This window comes from Arachis hypogaea, chromosome 16, assembly GCF_003086295.3.
Source record: "Arachis hypogaea cultivar Tifrunner chromosome 16, arahy.Tifrunner.gnm2.J5K5, whole genome shotgun sequence".
Lineage (NCBI taxonomy): Eukaryota > Viridiplantae > Streptophyta > Magnoliopsida > Fabales > Fabaceae > Arachis > Arachis hypogaea.
Window position 1 is genome coordinate 123,855,907 of NC_092051.1, and position 21,099 is coordinate 123,877,005.

Here is a 21,099-nt window from a genome sequence, read left to right on the forward strand (position 1 = left end):
GGAGTGCAAACAAGGTCCTCCGCTAGAAAGGCAAATGAAGGTTCAAACATTGCCCTTCTTTCACAAATAGAGCCTCAAAATGTCAAGGAAGCACTTAGTGACCCTTCTTGGGTTAAAGCTATGGAGGATGAACTTCTTGAGTTTGAAAAGAACCAAGTGTGGACGTTGGTTCCAAGGCCAAGTGGAAAGAAAGTGACCGGCACCAAGTGGATATTCCGGAACAAGTTGGGAGAAGATGGTAGCATTGCAAGGAACAAGGCAAGGCTGGTGGCACAAGGATATGACCAAGAAGAAGGAATCGACTTTGATGAATCCTTTGCCCCTGTTGCCCGAATGGAAGCCATAAGACTTCTCTTAGCTTATGCTGTATTTTGTGGTTTTAAACTATACCAAATGGATGTGAAATGTGCATTTTTGAATGGTGTGATAGATAGAGAAGTTTATGTGGAACAGCCTCCTGGTTTTGAAAATAAAGAGCATTCTAATCATGTTTTTAAATTGTCTAAAGCTCTCTATGGTTTAAGACAAGCTCCTAGAGCTTGGTATGAGAGACTTAGCTCTTTTCTTTTAAAAAATGGTTTTCAAAGAGGCACCACTGACACAACTCTATTTATTAAGAACTCTAATGATTCTTTTATTCTAGTCCAAATATATGTTGATGACATTATTTTTGGATCAGCAAATGAATCCCTTTGTTCTGAATTTGGAAAACTCATGACAAGTGAATTTGACATGAGTATGATGGGTGAACTTAATTTCTTCCTTGGGCTGCAAATTAAACAAACTGAAAAAGGTATTTTCATTCATCAAGAGAAGTATGCCAAGGAATTAGTTAAGAAATTTGGTATGGAAAATGCCAAACCCATGGGAACTCCCATGCATCCTAATTCTAAATTAGATAAAGGAGAAAATGAGAAAGATGTTGATGAGACTAGGTATAGAGGAATGATTGGTTCTCTTATGTACTTAACTTCCTCTAGACCCGATATTGTGCAAAGTGTTGGATTGTGTTCTAGGTTCCAATCCAAACCAAAAGAGTCACATCTTTCTGCAGTTAAAAGGATCATTAGATATGTTCATGGCACATCCAATTTTGGTCTTTGGTATCCTAAGATTGATGATTTTTCTGCAGTTGGTTATTGTGATGCAGATTTTGCTGGTGATAGAGTTGATAGAAGGAGCACTTCTGGTTTATGTTGCTTCCTTGGGAAGTCCTTAAATGTATGGTCAAGTAAGAAGCAACCCACAGTGGCCCTTTCCACTGCAGAGGCTGAGTATATAGCTGCTTCTTCTTGTTGTTCTCAGCTTTTATGGTTAAAAACACAGCTTGCTGATTACAAATTAAAGGCTGAAAATATTCCCCTGCTGTGTGATAATATGAGTGCCATTAATATTTCTAAAAATCCAGTTTTGCACTCTAGGACTAAGCATATTGAAGTGAAATTTCACTCAATAAGAGAACATGTCCAAAAAGGGGATATTAGTATTCAATTTGTTAAATCAGAGGAGCAATTAGCAGATATTTTTACAAAACCATTAGCTGAGGATAGATTCTGCATGCTTAGGACTTGTCTAGGAATTTTGAGTTATGATTCCTTGTTTGAAAAATGCTGATGTATTTGCTGGAGCTTTTTGTCTCATAAACAGGCATGAGACAATTCTGGGCAGGTAATGAACGTTTCCATCAAGTCAACGTGTTCTGGGCTTATTTCAAATGAACCTCAATCTGGGCCAACCTCAATATTCAGATCAAGAGTGGTCCAAATGTGTTTCATTAATCTCATATCACTTCAAGGCCCCAACATGAATGTTACAATATTGTTTGTTATTTTTTGATGACCTGTGTTTCATAAAAGGTTTTCAATAAATGTTTTGTGGCCCAAAAGGTTTCAAGTGGATTTATTCTTGGCCCAAAAAGTGTTTCAGGTTAATATTGTTGTTTTTCAAAATTTTAAAATTAATTTTTAAAATCAAATAAAATCTTTCTTGAATGAGGTCATGTCTTTTCAAGTCTTTTCAAATGGTGATGCAGTTGCATGGTTTTGGAAATTTACTTTTGGGTACGGTTACCAACACTCCCTCTCTTCCCTCCATAACTCCTTCTCCATCACTTCGGTTTTCACCACTACCCTCACTACTCCTTCATCTTCTTAAATTGAAACTAACCAAATGAGGAAGAAAACCATTGCAAAAAGGGCTCCTCGTGAAAAAGTTTTCAAGCTACCCACAAAGCCATCCACTCGCTCTCAAGACCGCACCTTTACCCCTTCTCCTTCTCCTCCTACCTCTCCTCATCGCTGTGACCCCATGGCTCGGACCAAAAACACTCCAAGGTTTCCTGCCTCTGCCAAGCCGACGCCACCACCAAAGGCCACACCTTCCAAGCTTGGCTCCTCAAAACCAAGTTCAGCAAAGCCTGGCTCCTCCAAAGGCAAACGTCAGGCGACTGAGGAACCCATACCCGAACCATCTCAACCAAAATCCAGGTCGGTTCCAATGCGCTCTCAACGAGGTAACACTCGAGTCCTTCTCCAGAATGTTAAAGAACCAGACATTGGACCTTTTGATCACAAAGCTCACTTTTTGACTTCTCATTCAAACTATAACCCTTATAGATTCAAATCTGCCATGAACAATAATTTTTATGAGAAGGTTATCCAGTATCGTACCCTATGTCCCTCTTTTCTCGCTGATTTGCCATCTTTGAAAAGAAAAGGTTTTCCTTTTGTTGATAACTTGATTTTTCTGGACTGGAATCACCTTTTTGATATCAAAAAACCTGTTTATCCCTTGTTGGTCAAAGAGTTTTATGCAAACATGACTTATCATGAGGGCACTGCTCATTCGTATGTCAAGGGCCGAGATATCGTTTTAAACAATGAGACCATCAGTGATGCTTTGAAGTATACTGATGTTGGGCCCTGTGCCTACACGTCAGTTAAGTGGGATGAAGGAGTTGGTGTTTCTTACAATGATGCCCTGGCTAGTATTTGTGAACATATCTCTTTAATAGATGGCATTACACCCACTCACAAAGCCCTAGGATATGAGCGTGCTCAACTGCACCGAATAGTCAATCATATTATTCTGCCTCAAAGCGGCTCATATCAAAGGGTTTCCTACACTGATACTCTTGTTTTATATGCCCTTCTCACCAAAACTGAAATTTCATTTGCATATTTGATGGTTAGATACATGTTTGACTCTGTTAGAAGTGAAAAGGACAAAGCTCTTCCTTATGGCATGTTTCTGACTTCTATTTTTGAGTATTTTGGTGTTGACTTGACCAATGAGAAATATGAAAATAGACATTCATATCTAAAGGGAGGTGGTTCAGTGAAACAGCAAAAAAGACCAACTCGATCTGAGAGAGTGGTTCTAGATGACGATGATGAAGAGTTCATTCCAGATGATTCTACTGCTCCGTCCACTGAGGGTACTTCCATTTCCACTGGGAAAAAATCCACTCTGCTGAATGTGGTCAGGGATGTTGCTCAAGAGTTTGTCTCTCAATCGAACCACTTGATTGAATTGAGCAAAGAGAAAAGGAAGCTGGCTAGCAAGCATGAGAACTTCCTGAAGAAGTCAAGGGATAGGGTGGCTGTACTGATGACCTTCATTGATAACCTTCAAAATGATGAAGATGCTGCCACTGATGTTGAAGAGGATGCTGTTTCGGAAGGGAATGGTTCTGATGCCTAGGATTTGTCTCATAAAAACTGCTGCTGCTCTCTTTTTGTCTCATGATTTCTGCTTCTTTTGCTACTTCTGAACTATTTCTTTTTGGATGACTGTAATAACTCTTACTATTGATGCTCTTTAGACAGCTTAATTAGTACTTTGATCTGTGCTCTAACTCTTTTCTGCAGGATACAAGACTTTGTTTTTGTTGCTCTTATCCGCCCTTGATGACAAAAGGGGGAGTAAAATAGCAATAGGATAGGATAGTAGATCCTAGTACTAGTACTTGTTACTTATTGTTGCTGCATTAATACTTGTTTTTTCTCACATGCTGAATCTGTTTGCTGATAGTAATAGCTTGATGTTGGGCTGATTATGTAATGTTGCTCATTTGATATCCCTTGTACAAGATATATTGTACATAACTCTTTATTGTGCTTCCTTTAAGTACAATGTGAAACAGGGACAAAGAGGAAAGCATAGATTCAGGGGGAGCAACATAAAATCAAAGGGAGTTTTCTAAACCTAACTCAAACTTACTTCCTTTTGATTATTGCTTAAATCATGTTTGTCATCAAGGGGGAGATTGTTGAGTTAAGAAATTAACTAAATTAATTAATGATGACAAACATTATTTTTGAGCAAAATAAATAATTAGTGTTGATTAATTATATCTACCTATTAACTAATTGTTTATTGTTGCAGACCAAATGTTAATAGCCCAAATGGAATAAAAGGCATTCAGCAAAGAATATTGGGCTGAAAGCAAAATAAAGAGCCCAAGCAAAAGCAAAGGAAGAAACCAAAGAAATTAAAACGGGCCATGCATACTAATAACCGATCCAAGCCCGAACTGATTTCAGAATTGAAATTCCCTCTCTCCTGCTTAACCAAAAGCAACGTTCTTCTTTCTTCTAATCAAGTCACATCAAGATTTCAGAAAAAGCAAGAAAGAGAAAGAGAAGAAAAGCTTCTTCCATAAGCCATTAACCAAAGAAGCAAGAGAGAGAGAGTTGAAGCTTGAAGCACAGAAGCCAAAACAGAAATCCCAAGCTAAATCAAGCTTAAGAAAGGTAATCCATCTCATCTTGCATGCATCAAGATCCTCATCCCTTCTTCCCAACTCTCTGCACTACCCGAAAATGGCTTTGAAGGGAAAGTTGTTTTCTGCCCTCATTCTGCTGTGTATCTACGGACTTAATCAAAACTTAGGGACCAAGTTGCATCTCTATGGTTCGGATTTGGTTGACCAGTGGAAAACAATTCCGGTTACTTCTTCATGGCTTTCGGTCAAGTTGGAAAAGTCAGAAGCAAAGGTTCTACTTTGATGCTTGAGAAGAAAAAGTAAGCTTGTGGGTTGGTGAAGCTCAAGGCTCAAGGTGTTGACCTTGAAAGAAGAACTCAGCCACATGCAAGGAGATATAAGAAGTTTGCTGTTCATTCAGAAACCAAGGAGAGAAAACCAGAGTGTGTGAACAGTGTTATGTTTAGAAGTTCCTCTACTTGGATAATGCTTTCTTTCAAAGAAGCATTCGGCCAATACTGAAGAACTGCATCTGAGGTTTGCGAATCTGGTTTTGCACATAGCAAAGAGGCTGCTGATGAAGTCAATCTCCTTCATGTTTTACTGATTGTAATGTACTTTTCTAAGCTTATCTTTCTGTAATTTCTTGAGAGAAAAGGCATTGTGAGAAAACTCAAGTAAAAGCCATGAGTGGAAAAAGGCTGAGTGAAACACTTGAGAGAAAAGCCTAGAGTTATTTTCAGATTTCTTTAGGTGTGTTTATGTCTTGTATCTTGTACCTGTGAGGTATCCCTTTCTTAGTTGGGTTAGCACTAAGAGGTATAGTTAGGTATTAGCATAGCCAATGTCAAGTTAGGTTAGAACTTGAGTGTGAAAGGATTGGGTCAATCCTGTGTTATTGGTGTATGTAATACTGTTAACTATAGTGAAATTCTTCCATAGTTGTGGAGGAGACTGGATGTAGGTTGCATAGCACAAGGCATCCAAACCAGGATACATGCTGGTGTTAGCTTTTCTCTTCTCTGCTGTGTTCTGTTTTCTGATATTCATGAGACAAAAATAAATTGTCTCATAAATTTTCGCTGCTAAGTTAAAACAGAATCAGAATTACAAATCTGTTTTAAAAGGGTAACAACAACAATTAAAAGGAAGGCATAGATTCAACCCCCCCTTCTCTAAGCCTACCACAACCATCAGTAACAACCAATGTAGCAAAATGAACGAATTCATACAAAATGTAATCGTCATTTGCAATAAGTCGTACGACCAATATAATTTTACATACTCAAAGTTTTCATGATTGCTATATTTTAATTTTTTAAATTTTCTCTTTTATGTTTTAGTATTTTTTATTATCAATAATGATATGTTTTTCACTTTTTCTTTCTTAAATTATAATCTTTTGTAACGTATTTTGATGTCGTCCATACTATTTTTCTTAAACTTATAATGTATATGATTTTTTATCTATTCAAATTTTTAAAAAAAATAACTTGACATGTTTAAATTTATAAGTATTCAATTGTATTCTATTATATTTTTTTCTTCATTTTTTTATTTTTCTTTTATACTTCGTTAATTAATTAAAAAATATATAAATTTTAGATATATTAATTTTAGGATATATTAATAAGTCTCGTACGAGCTACTAGTAGAATAGAGTTAATCCTAGTGGTTGTTGATGACAATGCCGAAAATAATCTTGGATTTATTTTTGTTTTTGTTTCTCTATTTTTCTGTTTTTTTATTAGTTATTTTATTCTCTTTATTGCTCTACCTAGTTGTGTTGAGCTCATTTCTTAAAAAAAAAATAAGATCTACTTTATGCCAATTCATATGTGTAAATGTTACAGCATTAAGAATCCTGCTAGTTGCCAATGAGTTATAACTCAAATGGCATAGTCTCCCATACTCAATTAAGAGGTTGCGGGTTCGAGTCTCTTATCTTTGGTAAAAAAAAATATTGTGCTAGTTGTCATTACCCCTACTTATTACGGATAAGATGTTCTTTGGTTCTTTAAAAAAAAATCAAACTTAATAAATAAAATTATTACATATTTTTAAAGTTAAAATAAAAATAATAATATTGTTACTCTTATTTTTTAAATATACTATTTTATATATAAATTTTTTAATTTTATATTTATATAAATGAGTAAGGTATTGTTTTTGTCCCCAACATTTTGGTAAATCCTATTTGTATCCCTAACGTTTAAATCGTCCTATTTGTATCCCTAACGTTTGTAAAAGTGATTCAATATTATCCTGACGTCAATTACACATCATGAGTGCTTTAGTTTGAGTTTTAAAAATCTCTTCTTGAAGTTAGAAAGCAAATGTCTAGGATAGAATCGATGATCTACTCCGAAAAATAGCTCATTAAATGTTGAAACTAATTCCTACAACATTAACATAATTCACTTTTTTATGGGCATAATTGAATCTAAACACAAATAGTGGATATAATATTAAAATCGAACACATCCAAGTGAGACCTAATTGAGAATGAATACATCTAAGTGAGAATAATTGAAAAATATAATCTGATTTGTTAGTATAATTGATAGTAGGATAACATTGAATCACTTTTATAAACGTTAAGGATACAAATAGAACGATTTAAACGTTAGGGACACAAATAGAACTTACCCCAAACGTTGGGGACAAAAACGATATTTTACTCTATATAAATTTATAAAAAAGAGTAATATTATTCATTCTCGGTTAAAAAATCTTATAATTTAACAAAAGAAACTTACGTGGTTTTATTTCTAGTTATGAAAGTAAATAATCCTGTAATATAGAAACAAATCATCCTCTCTTTTTAAAGAAATATTCATAAAAGAAGATATCATAGACTTTAAATCAAACTCTCCAATTAATCTCTAACTAAGTATTCATTCATACCATGACCAAAATAAATAAACTGCATTTATAGAATAGTAACTCTTCAGTTAAAGATAGGATTATTTTTAAAAGTACTTAACAGAGAACTTTTTAAAATTGGTTATGTGCTTAAAAAAAATCTAATATAGACTATAACCTTATATATTAATTAATATCTAAATTTTAAAAACTATTATAGTATTTTAAATTTTAAATTTAAAAACACCTAATGTCTATTATAATATTTTTAAATTCTAAAAATTATTTTATTAAACGTATTTATTGTTATTTGTGTTTATTAAAAATCATTTTTGTATTAGTTCGTTCATTTTGCTACATTAGTTGTTACTATTACACATGTTTATATAATAAGCTACTCTCCTCATAATTCGCTACAGGGTGTAGCGGATTATGCTTTCACAAAATTTGGTCATAAACCGCTACAACGTGTAGCGGTTTATGTTATGCATGCTCTCAACGTAATCCGCGAGAGGGTATAGAGGATTACGTGCATCTAACTTTCGCTACAGGGTATAGCAAATTACATACAATTGCATTTGTTGTATTTGTGTCTGGAGTTTGCCAATGTTGTATTTGCGTAACGTTTTTCTTCAATCATTTTATTTATGTAAATTGCCCTATTTGGAGGGTATAAGCCCTTTTGCCGATCGCTTTGTTGATTTGAAAAGATCAAATCCTTTCGGTCATCCTCTTTTAATTGAGTTGGTTTATTGGTTTGCCGAGCTTATCTAAGCTCTTTGATTTCCAACTGTCCAATTGATTTTTCTTATAACTCTGCTAAAGTCTTCTTCTTGACGACAATAATAGTCTCTTAGAACTTGCCAGAGCGAAAGGCCACTCTTAAAGGCATGGAACTTGGAAGTGGTGTCGGGGTTGGAGCTGGGGATCTCAATTTCTATTTTATTGAACTTCGTCATGTAGTCATGAATATCTTTGTATTGACCTTGTTTGATTGTGCTAAGGTAGTTGGAATCATGAACATATATCTTGGATGTTGCAAAATTATTGGTGAAGAGGTCGACCATCCAGTTTTTGAAAAGTAGATATAGAACTTGCATGTAAAGATGAAAACCATAACAAAGCATCACCATCCAAAAAACTAAGAAAAGAACGATAAAGAATAAAGTCAGAGGCACCATATGTACTAGCATCTTAGAACAAAATTTTGTGACGTTTAAGTTTGGATCACCAAGTCCTTCGTATGACTTGAGGACTGTTGGGAGAGTAAAGTTGGCAGGCAACTTAAAACTCATGATATCTTTAGAGAAGAGGTGGGAAGATCTCTTTGCTCCTTTAGTTAGGGTGACCTCTATCATAATGTTAGTCTCTGAGGTAGGGTCATTGCGATAGTTGTCATTGTTGACATTCTTTCGATCCTCATCTTCGTTACGATTATTCTGTCACTGAGTTAATAGGTTGGCCATTATTTGGACCTTGCTTGTAACGCAGCGTTCATAGCCAATAACTCGGCCTGAGTTGGTGGAGGAGGTGAAGTTTGTTCATCAGCCAGCCATAGTCGAAATCCTACAAAAAAAGATTAATAATAAATAAAAAAAGAAAATATGGGATATAACAATAAAGTTCGTTCCTCGTGGTAAATCCCGAATATTCTTGCTAATAAGAGGTCTATTCGAATTATAACTTTTAGCCGTCAAATTATAGCTAGTGATTAGATCATAAATAATGCTGTTGTTTAGATCAACCTTACTTAAGTAGGTCAGTGATCCAAATATAATCTTTAAAAAATGTATAATTTACGAAATATTTTACTCTATAACTTAAATCAAGATAATTAAAAGCATTCATAAAAACATCTTTTAAATAGCATGTACCACCATTAATGATAACAATACGATTAGGTATTTTTAAATTTATCTTTTAAACAACTTTTTGTTATATTAATTTAAAAAATTAAAACAAACACATTCAAATAGATTTAATATTTTTTAATTTAAAATACACATTTAAAAAAACAGTTTGAGTCAAACTAAAATTAAACAATTTAATTTTAAATCTTCTAAACCTTAACACATCCCAAAACACCCCTTAAATATCTCAAAACACATATTTCACTCTATTAAACCTTTTACTTGCTCATAAAATCTAAATCTGCAGCGCTTCACACTCCTCCTCAATTGCCGCGCTCCTCCCCTATGCCACACTCCTTCCATGTCCTGCACTCTTCTCTCGCCGTGCTCCTCCCATTTTCGCCGCGCTCCAATCTTCTGCTGGAATTTGGATGTATAACGCGTTTTTCGTCTTTTCCGCCCCCTCTAGTAAAAGATTCTATCTTTCTAATATATGTTTATGTTTGTATTTGAGGGAGAAAGTTTCGTTCTTGTAAGAATAGTTTTGAAGCTATCATTGCTAAATAAACATAATAACTACTATCTTTACATCCATCTTTTTATGTTTTTTGATAATTTTATATGTGTTTATAAAATATTTGGTTTGTTATTTGTGATTCTAGATGTGTTTACTTAATTTTACCAAATAAATTTATATTATGTATATTTTTAAATGTGTTTTAAAAATATTTTATTTATTATTTATTATTTTAGATGTGTTTTGAATATAATTAAAAATTATACCATAAATCAAATCATTTTTTTCAAAAGACACCGCTAAAAAACTACAGATAACGCTTTCCAGCCTTTTGTAGTAAAAGATTCTATCTTTTTAAATCTATGTTTCTATTTGTATTTAAGGGAGAAAATTTCATTCTTATAAGAATAATTTTGAAGCTATCATAGCTAAAAAAATATAGTAACTATTATCTTTACGCTTGATAGTATTCATCTTTTTATGATTTTTGATAATTTTGTATGTATTTACAAAATATTTGGTATGTTATTTGTTATTTTAGATGTGATGTGTTAACTTAATTTTACCAAAAAAATATATTATATGTATTTTTAGATGTATTTTAAAAATAATTTATTGATTATTTGTTATTTTAGATGTGTACCTAACAATACTTAATAGAAAAAAATCAATAAAAAAAAGAAAATTCTATAAAGACAAGTGCAAATAAAAATATAGAAGTCTGTGTTTAATTAGTTTGAAATATTTTTTTTCTAAAAAATGTATTTTTAACGTATCAAGACAAAGGATCAGTTTGAATTGATTTTTGAAAAAAATACTTATTTTTAAAAAAAAAAATTTTAACCGACAAAAATATTTTATATTTGGATAGACCTTTTAAAAAAAAAATTTAATATTAATGACTTTTGTTTTTGTTTTTTTAAAAAGTAAGGTATTGCTAACTTTTAAAAAAAGTAAATAATTTATTTTTTTTAATAAAAGCACTCTTTTTAAAAGACCTATCTAAATATGTTTTAAATTGAATAAAAGTATTTTATTTTAAAAAAAAATATTTTTCACTAAAAAAATCAATCCAAACTAATATAAAAGAACTAATAAAAGTTTAATAGTGTAAAAAATTTAAAATAGAGAGAATTAAGGAATATAAAAGTTAAATTAAATCTCAAAAGATACGATTTTTTAAAAAATTAAAAAATTAGTGATTAAAAAAATTATTATAAATAATTAAATTTAAAATTATTTAATGAATGATATTTTAAAAGATGAATACTATTTCTCTAATGACATATATAATAGTTTTCTCTCGTGATCGTGAGCTTCGGCCTTTGGCCTTTGACATGTGTTTAGATCTTATTAATATTAATATAATTGTATTATTGTACTAAATAATAATAATAATAATAATAATAATAATAATAATAATAATAATAATATTAGAATTAGTAATAATACAATATTTACAAATTATATCTACCTTGTATAATCTAGTATATGGGAAAGAGTTGGTATACATTTTTTTTTTCCAAAATGCCTTTTATATTATATAATCTTAAAAAATATTTTTTTAATTTCAAAAATTAAATCTATGAGCTTTCGATATTAGTGTCACATACTATATTCACTAATCTCAAAAAGGTGAATTAATTATTTAAATAGGTAAAGTAATAAGCACGTTAGTGGTCTATTAACCCGATTTTAATACATCCAATATCTCTTCCCATATCATTTTTTTATACAATATAATATTTTTTAGGTGTGATTATACAATATAATAATATATAGTACATAACTAGAGATATAGAAATATTGAAATATTTGCAAGTAGTTGGGTCGGGTGGAGACTGAAGAAGATAGGAGGTCTCTTCCAGTTCCAGCTTTCACTTGCCGTGCCGGAATCCATGCGTCGCCGCATTCCTCCATTCCTCGGTCAAACCACGTGCCCGTTCTACCTCAATCCAATCCTTACTCACATACATTATTCTCTTCTTTTTCTCTTCCTCTTCTTCTATATATACACATATGAATGATGATGAATAGTGTAATTAAAAAACTAAACATCTTTCTATTTCTATCTAGTGCTGCTCTTTACATTGCTCTCCGTATTTCGTTGACGGTTAACGCCTCATTCAATGCACACTGTCACATTTGAATAATCAACCTTCACTTTCCCATACCGATTCCAAGGTAACTCTGATTTTTGAAGGTGTTACTGTTGGCTTTGTCAATTTTTGAAAAGCATGCGTTTTCTGTGCTAATATATTTTGGATAACGGTTAGTTCACCAATGTGTAACTGTGATCGATCTTCTTGGACACTATTATAGTATTGTTTGTATATTTGCATGTGAGTTTTTGGTAGGATTGGAAACCATGAATGTGTTTCTTCATGACAATTTTAAGCTTTTTGAGAGAGATGCTGCATAGACAGAATCGAAGTTTCTATGATCAAAAGGTTTAGAATCGTATCGTTTGCTCCATTCTTCAAAATATGAATGTTGACTTTTAGGATAATGTAGAGTGGCCTTGTACATTCTCCACAGCTTAAGCCGAGGTTGTGCAGTTGGAAAGCTTCATGCCGAAAAGAGGGCTTTTGGGAAAGAAGGCTTGTTTAGAATTATATTATATCATGAATTATATTTCCACATGGTTTGAGCTAAAGTTGTTCCTGTGAAATCACATGAATGAATTTTTATCCTAAATCTTGATGGTTCTAAGTGAATGAATTGCTCAAGTTTCCAACTGCACTTTGCCAGCTTCAATGAGCAATCAACATTATGTTCCATTTTAGTTTTCTTTTGCACCATCTTTTAATTGATCCATCTCTACTAGTCTTAGAAGCTGTGCATTCTTTTATACATTGAGAGGGGTTTGTTCTTGTTTGAGATTCAATGTGTTGAATCTGAGGCACATGCACACAATTGACATATTTTTTTATGTACTTGGAATTAATCGAAATCCTCTTGAACTTGTTGCAGTATTCAGGTGGTTGCACGAAATGGCTAAAATCCGCATCGCCATCATCTTATTGGGGCTCTGCCTAGTATGCAATTCGGCAGGTTTGGCAGAGGCAGAGTACATGAAGTACAAGGACCCCAAACTGTCAATCGATGCAAGGGTCGAGGATCTTATTAGCCGGATGACTCTTGAGGAGAAAATTGGCCAGATGTTGCAAGTCGAACGCAAGTATGTGTCTGCTGATGACATCAAGAAGTATTCTATTGGTATGTACCAGGCCTTTCTTTTCCCTTTTTTAAGAAATAAATGGGAGAAAACTAGAAATGAATTTTACTAATTCCAAAAGATCTAACAGTATAATCTCTCGGATACAGTAGTCATTAGTGACAAAAAATGATGTTTTCTTTGGAGTAGGGAGTGTCATGAGCGAGGCAGGGAGTATTCCAGGTCCATCTCGATTGGCTTCTGCGCAAACCTGGATTGACATGGTGAATGAATTTCAGAAGGGTGCTGTATCAAGCCGGCTTGGAATTCCAATGTTTTATGGCATTGATGCCGTTCATGGCCACAGCACTGTTTATAAAGCAACTTTTTTCCCTCACAATATTGGCCTTGGAGCTACCAGGTAATTTATATTTGTAATACTCCATAAATATGCTCTGTTAAATTATAATCACAAACATTCCCAATTGTTTATTTCGAATATGATGATGAATTAATTTGCACTCAAGTACAGATGAAAATGGTTATCCAAAATTTTGAGGAATGTCACAGATACAGTTTGGCTTATATTCACACCATATGTCTTATGTTTGGGATTTTCTTTGGAATAAAGTTTTCTAACTTTCAGTGTATTCCATGGCATTATTGTTTTAAATGAACATAATCAATTACATGATTTTTGCTGATCAGAGATCCTGAACTTATTAAGAGAATTGGAGCTGCCACTGCCCTTGAAGTTAGAGCAACAGGAATTCAATATGCCTATGCACCTTGTATAGCAGTAAGTAACTACTTCAACCAACTTCCTTGTGCTCTAAGCGTGTAGAGAATTTTCAGTACTTACTTATTATTCTTTATAGGTATGTAGAGATCCAAGATGGGGTCGGTGTTACGAAAGCTACGGCGAAGATCCTGCACTAGTTCAGTCAATGACTGAAATAATACCAGGATTGCAAGGAGACATTCCTGCTGATTTACCAAACGGTGTCCCTTTTATGGCTGGAAAGTAAGAATTTCAATCACAAAAGAATTTATCAATGTTAAGATCATTGTTGCATTATTGTTTGGTTCTTACCTTTGTTGTTGCATATTACTTCAGTTGACTCCTATGCTTATTTAACAGTACAAGTAGTAAAGTGTTCGATTCATTTAGCCGTAGGTTTTCCATGAAGTAACATGCACAATTGCACATTACCAGTCTTGGGTTAATTTATTAAATAGGTATTACTAAGCTTCAGAACAAAAATACATATACTTGAGTGTCCTCATTTCTCGCCCTCTGAATTTTCACATTTTTGTTTACTATGAGATGAAGGAATTTATTTTAGTTCAATATGCTGAATATGATTTTGTTTAATATTAATTTTGTTATGCTATTGATTTTAGTTCTGTTAGTATTAAGCGTCTGAAATTCTTATATACTGTGTTGGACAGTGAAAAGGTCATAGGTTCTGCTAAGCACTATGTGGGTGATGGTGGAACAATCAATGGGATTGATGAGTACAACACTGTCATAGATAGAGAGGGCTTGCTGAGAATTCACATGCCGGGTTATTTTGCTGCAATTAGCAAGGGAGTTGCAACGATTATGGTCTCTTACTCCAGTTGGAATGGAGTAAAAATGCATGCTAATCGTGAACTTATTACCGGATTCCTCAAGAATGCCCTCCATTTCAAGGTAAAAATAGTTTGAAACACTAATTGTCAGGCATACAGAATTCCTAAACAGCACCTCATTTTTTCTTACTGGATTATGCCAGGGCGTGGTTATTTCAGATTTTGAGGGTATTGATAGGATCACCACTCCACCTCATGCAAATTTCACATATTCAGTTGAAGCTGGAGTTTCTGCTGGCATTGACATGGTATGTATACCAAAATTATATTGTTATGTATGCCTATATGGATGATGCTTTTGAAATTACATCGGTTTAGGAATTCGTTAACACACTTTGCTTGATCTCCAGTTCATGGTTCCTCAATTCTACAAAGAATTCGTAGATGATCTAACCAAATTGGTGACAAAGAAGTTCATTCCTATGAGTCGAATCGATGATGCAGCAAAGAGAATTTTGTGGGTTAAATTCATGATGGGCCTATTTGAGAACCCTTTTGCTGATTACAGTTTGGTTAGATATCTGGGAATACAGGTCAGCAGTTCTGTTATTTTATCTTGTGTATGTCGTTTAAATTCCCTAATAAGTTTCAAAATAAGAAATAATAAGGATTGCCTTGTATCTTATCCAAGTTCACCAAAATCCTGAACAGGAGCATAGAGAATTGGCTAGGGAAGCTGTGAGGAAATCACTGGTCCTTCTTAAAAATGGCGAATCTGTTGAGAAGCCTCTATTGCCTCTTCGTCGGAAGGCTTCGAAAATACTTGTAGCCGGAAGCCATGCAGATAATCTAGGATATCAGTGTGGCGGCTGGACTATTGAATGGCAAGGAATCAGTGGCAATGATATTCTCAAAGGTAAAATTATTATTATTATTTAATTGTACTTCTTTCAATTGTCATTCGAATATTGCAACTCTTCTTATTCTTGTGATGTTTGTATGATTAGGGACTACAATTCTCAATGCTATAAGAAACACTGTTGATCCAGAGACCATAGTGACCTACAAGGAGAATCCTGATGCCGAATTTGTCAAGTCCAATGGATTTTCTTATGCCATAGTTGTAGTAGGAGAGCATCCCTATGCTGAAATGCATGGTGATAACAAGAACTTGACCATCCCGGACCCTGGCCCCGAGACCATAACAAATGTATGTGGAGCCATAAAATGTGTGGTGGTTGTTATTTCCGGCCGCCCTGTAGTTATTGAACCATATCTTCATATAATAGACGCTCTTGTGGCTGCTTGGCTTCCGGGAAGTGAAGGCCAGGGTGTAGCTGATGTCCTATATGGCGACTACGGTTTCACCGGAAAGCTTCCAAGGACATGGTTCAAAACTGTTGATCAATTACCAATGAATGTTGGAGATCCTCATTATGATCCCCTTTTCCCATTTGGATTTGGCCTTTCTACTGAATCTATTAAGGCCATTTACTCAGCATAGAAATTTCATTTCTCTGAGATAACGTTAAGCAAAAGCAACTATAGGTAAAGTTGATTCTCAGGTTTATTCCTTTTTTCAATTTCCAATTTTATTTTGTCCAGGTATTTCTTTTATTCTTTTTGGGATTAGATACTGTTTCCGTTAGAGTCTATGGCAAGATATATTAAAAAAAGGTACAAATTGTATGATAGTAGGATCACCATTATGCATGGAATTACCTATTTTTTGCTAAAAACGTGAAGAATCTGAATATTCTAAAGAATTATTAAGAGTATGCAGTTACTGAGAGAAAAAGAAAAAAAAAAGTTCTATAATTTTTCACACTAGATACTTACTTGCCTTTTGTTTCTGACTCTCTTTCCTACAGATAGGAAGTGCAATGCAGAGAATCCATTTACATAGCAAGAGAGGTTCTTGATCCCTTGTGAACCTTCAGATTGTTAAAGTCGAGAATAAAGAAATGCTGTTTTATTTGTATAGCTCAGGTTAAGTCATATAGGTGTCGTTTGGCCTTGGAGCTTATTTATATGCTCATTTATGGTCCCCATGTACCAATAGCTCTTCTCTTTTCTTCTTTCTTTCTTTCTCATTTATCTATAGATAAAGAAATGTATAAATAGATGCAGTGCAAGTATAGATAGTTAATATAAAATGTCTGAATAAAATGTAAATAAAAGATTGAAGAACTGTTTGAATTACTGTTTAAGGATTGTGTCTAACATTTTTTTTTTTTTTTTGGGTTTTCCATGTGGTGAAGTTATGATTAAAGTGGCTTCGGCAATTAAAAAGTGTTGCTAAAATTAAATAGTTATTACTAAGCTACAGAACAAAAATACATGCACTTGACTGTGCTCATTTCTCGCCCTCCGAATTTTCACATTCTTGTTTACTGTGGAACGACTGAACGAAGGAATTTGTTTTAGTTCAATATGCTGCATATGATTTGGGTTGATTTTGGTTCACTTAGTATTAAGTTTCTAAAACACTGATATACTGTGTTGGTGGTGGTGGTGGGCTGGTGGCAGCGGTGGCCATGGTTGTACTTAGGGATAAGAATTGGATGAGTAAAGAACTAAAGATTTGGATGGTGGACTGGTAGTAAAGAATTGAGGATTTGAGCGGCAGTAGGGAAGGTAAAAGGTTGGGAATTGAGAATGAAGTAGGCTAGGATAAGTAAAGGGTAAAGTAAAAGTTTAGGATATGTTTTTAAGAATTCGAATAGCTCTGTCAATTCAAATTTACTTTTCATGTCCATAAAATCAGTTTTTTTTTTTAACTTTTTTTTATTTGTCAATATTATGAATATTTATATGTAAAAATAATGATCTACTTATATAAAAAGCATTGAAAATTGACAAGAATGGTGAAAATTCATATGTATGTATGAAACATATATATACATATATTAAAATTCAAAATGCAAAATAACTATTTACTTAAATGATAATAATTTTGTATTTTGAAATAACTTTTTTTTGTAAGGTTTATATTTGTAATTTTTAGGGTAAAGTACTAAATTGGTCCCCTAGGTTTGGGCGTAATTCTATTTTGGTCCTTAAGGTTTAAAGTGTTCTATTTGAATCCAAAAAAGTTTCATTTAGCATCAATTTAGTCCCACAGTGAAGTCAAAATTAAATAATTAACAAAATGTCCTACATAACAACGGTACAAGAACAAAATCAATAATCTGGAAAACAAGTACAAGTTCCAGAGGCATAAAATCAATCATTGATACATCAATACATTTATTTATTATTTTTTATAATATAAATAAAATATTTTCTATAAAACTAAAGAAAATGATAAATAAATGTATTGATGCATCAATGGTTGATTTTGTGCCTCTAGAGCTTGTACTTGTTCTCCATATTATTGATTTTGTTCTTGAACTATTGTTATGTAAGACATTTTGTTAATTATTTAATTTTGACTTCACTGTGGGACTAAATTGATGCTAAATGAAACTTTTTTGGATTCAAATAGAACACTTAAACCTTAAGGACCAAAACAGAATTACGCCCAAACTTAAGGATCAATTTAGTACTTTACCCTAATTTTTATTTGATGTAACTTTCGAATTATGTATAGGTTATGCTTCAGATGATTCAACTCAATTCAAATTCATATTTTATAACTAAAATATATACTTTATATTGAAACCAATAATAAAATATTATAGAGTAAAGTATTGTTTAGGGTAAATTTTGTCCTTAACGTCGTTTTATTTATGTCTCTAATTTTTCAAAAGTGTCTCAATGTTGTTACGTTGTTAGTGATCTGTTAACAAAATTGAGAGTGGAATAAAATTGAGATAATTTTAAAACATTAAAAACTTAAATAGGACAAAAATATTAGAAACAAAAATGATATATTACTCTTAGAAAAATTACCAAATCAAGTAAAATAATAGTAAATTTTAATAGAATAAATTACGTTATAAATTCAAGATTTTTACTCATATTTATAGAATGGCTAATATATAAATTTTTGGGAAAAAAAAAAGAACATTATACATATACAATAAAATATAAGAAAAATTTTAAATGTACTAGAAATACCAGTATTCCAATTGTTTTAACCGTTGATTTCAATTAATATATATTATATATATTTTTTATAATTCAGATCAACGGTTAAAATAACTGGAACACCAATGTTTTTGGTACGCTTAAAACTCTTTCTAAAATATAAATTATACCTTTTACTCTCTAATATACCGAATTTTTTAAATTTTTAATTTAATTAAATTTAATTTTAAATAAATTTTAATTTTTTTTTCAATATTTTAATTTTTTTACAACAAGATAATTATTCAATTTATTTTGTAATTTCGCTCTTAATAAAAAATAAATTTATTTATAATAAAATAACATGATTAGGTAAAATTAAAAAAATATTTAGAATAAAAATAATATGACCAAGAATCATTTACTTTGATCCAATTAAAAAAATAATTGAATAATTATCTACCAAACACATTGATATTATTTAAGAATAAATTAAAATTTATTTTAAAATTAAAAATAAAGTTGAACTAAATTAAACATTAAAAATTTTTGGTATATTAGAGATAAATTTATACTTTATTGTATATGTATCATGTTCTTTTTTTCTTTTTTTTTTCAAGTTTATGTACTAATTATTCTACAAATATTTCATAAAAAATATTTAAGAATAAAATTAAAAAAATTACTTTAAATAAAAATGATGTGATTAAGAGTAATTTAATTAGATATAATTAAAAATAATTAAATAACTATGTACCGTAAAATGATATTATTAAAGAATAAAATTAAATTTTATTTCAAAGTTAAAATAAAGTTTATTTAAATTAAATGTTAAAGAAGTTCGATACATTGAAATGATTTTGAAACATTAAAACTTAAATATGACGATTTAAATATTAAAAATATAATTTTGGAATTTATTCCAAACGTTGAGGACAAAAGTGATATTTTATTCAATATTATATTATACATTAATTAATATTTTTTATATTATACAATGTTATTTTATTCAAAATAACTTATTTATTTTGATATAAATGATAATAATATTTATGAAATCTTATCTTTAGAAAAAATATTTTATTAGTTTCTTATAAAAAAATTTATAAAATTATATAAATTAATTATATATCAGATTAATTTGATTTAATGGATTTATTTCAGATTAATTTACAATAATGTTCAAATTTTTAGAAGAGATTCAATAAAATATTAGAGTAAATACCCATAGTCGTCCTTGAGATTCACGCAAATACCCATATTAATCCCTAAGATCCCGATTTTTCCATTGTAATCCTCCAGATAGAGTTTCAAGTACTCAAAGTGATCCCTGGGTATATTTCTGGTGATGAGTCATCACCGGAGCGTTGACGTGGACTCGGTTTGCTACGCTGGAGGGCTTTGAAACGGCATCGTTTTGGTTTCTCGCCCTTGATAGCCAAAAATGTCGCCGTTTTGACGTTATTTAGCATGAATATCAGTTTTCTCGCCTCTTCTTCTTCCACCCTCTGACTCCATCTTCGTATACTCATCAATAGCGTAACCGTAGGGTTCTAACCCTTGGGTTGAAAAAGTTGAGACAAGAAGAAGTAAGAGATTTTTGTTCTTCCCTTCCATCACCAGAAACAAGAGGTTCGGACTTTGTGATCGTATTCAAGGTAATCTCCCTCCCTTTTTTTTTTACTTTGCATTTTCGATTCAGTGTTGGTTGTTGATATGCAAGTTGTTTGTGTGTCTGAGATTCGAGAGTTTTGGTGTCGTTGTAGTGTCTAGGGTTTAAAGGTTGGCTGAGGTTTGTGGGGTTGCTATATTTAACTGGAATGAAACAGGGATGAAACAGGGATATGGTTCAAAAATGTGTTCTTAAGGTGTTGATGTCACACTCCAACACCAAAGTTCATACTACATCTGAAGTCACACAGTCACCACCAGTGTTAAGGACTCCTACCCAACCCAAGGTGCCAACAAAAAAATCCCAGCTTATGAATAGTTTTCTAAATATTAGTTTAATTTTTCAGAGATTCACTTGATCTTGGGGTGATTTTTTTTTTGGTCGTCCTGTAGTAACTCCTGGACTAATTACTTCTATTTGAGGACCACTTGTTATAATCTTTCTAAGAGCATGTTGATATTTCAAAAATTTCAGGGATAAATAATGAGCTTTTATCTTAATTTTATCTTTATGCACTTAAGTCTTTGTAGTAAGATGAATTTAAGAGATGAGTTTTTATTTGATAGTGATTTGGATATGAGTTAAAACATACTAATACTACAATAAATTTATCAAAGCTTGTGTTGTCTTGAAGTACACCATTGATTGCTATATAGTTAAGTTTGACAGCAAGATAGACTTTTTTGCCTAAAATGTTTCCATGCTTGACTAAATGCCTCTTTAAAATTTGTGATAAATGTTGTGTAG

General features: G+C 32.1%; 1 protein-coding gene across 2 annotated transcripts; it reads left to right on the forward strand.

The window, feature by feature from the left end:
* The first annotated feature begins 11,734 nt into the window (after positions 1–11,734).
* On the forward strand, positions 11,735–16,879 carry LOC112754842 (uncharacterized). Of its 2 annotated transcripts, XM_025802628.1 has the most exons (12): positions 11,748–11,873; positions 12,014–12,121; positions 12,911–13,156; positions 13,305–13,515; positions 13,803–13,893; positions 13,973–14,118; positions 14,547–14,790; positions 14,873–14,977; positions 15,080–15,262; positions 15,381–15,585; positions 15,677–16,217; positions 16,541–16,879. In XM_025802628.1, exons 3-11 carry the CDS (start codon positions 12,931–12,933, stop codon positions 16,171–16,173), a joined length of 1,908 nt encoding a protein of 635 aa, XP_025658413.1. In that variant the 5' UTR covers positions 11,748–11,873; positions 12,014–12,121; positions 12,911–12,930; the 3' UTR covers positions 16,174–16,217; positions 16,541–16,879. The 2 variants fall into 2 exon arrangements, with proteins under 2 accessions (XP_025658412.1, XP_025658413.1); XM_025802627.3 differs by having other exon boundaries at positions 11,735–12,121.
* The last annotated feature ends 4,220 nt before the right edge of the window (positions 16,880–21,099 follow it).

Excerpts from the sequence above, each read along its gene's own strand:
- LOC112754842 (XM_025802627.3), top strand. The coding sequence starts at position 12,931 with ATGGCTAAAATCCGCATCGCCATCATCTTATTGGGGCTCTGCCTAGTA. Across the intron at positions 14,119-14,546 it reads GTCCCTTTTATGGCTGGAAA|TGAAAAGGTCATAGGTTCTG; the intron begins GTAAGAATTTCA and ends TGTGTTGGACAG. Across the intron at positions 14,978-15,079 it reads TTTCTGCTGGCATTGACATG|TTCATGGTTCCTCAATTCTA; the intron begins GTATGTATACCA and ends CTTGATCTCCAG.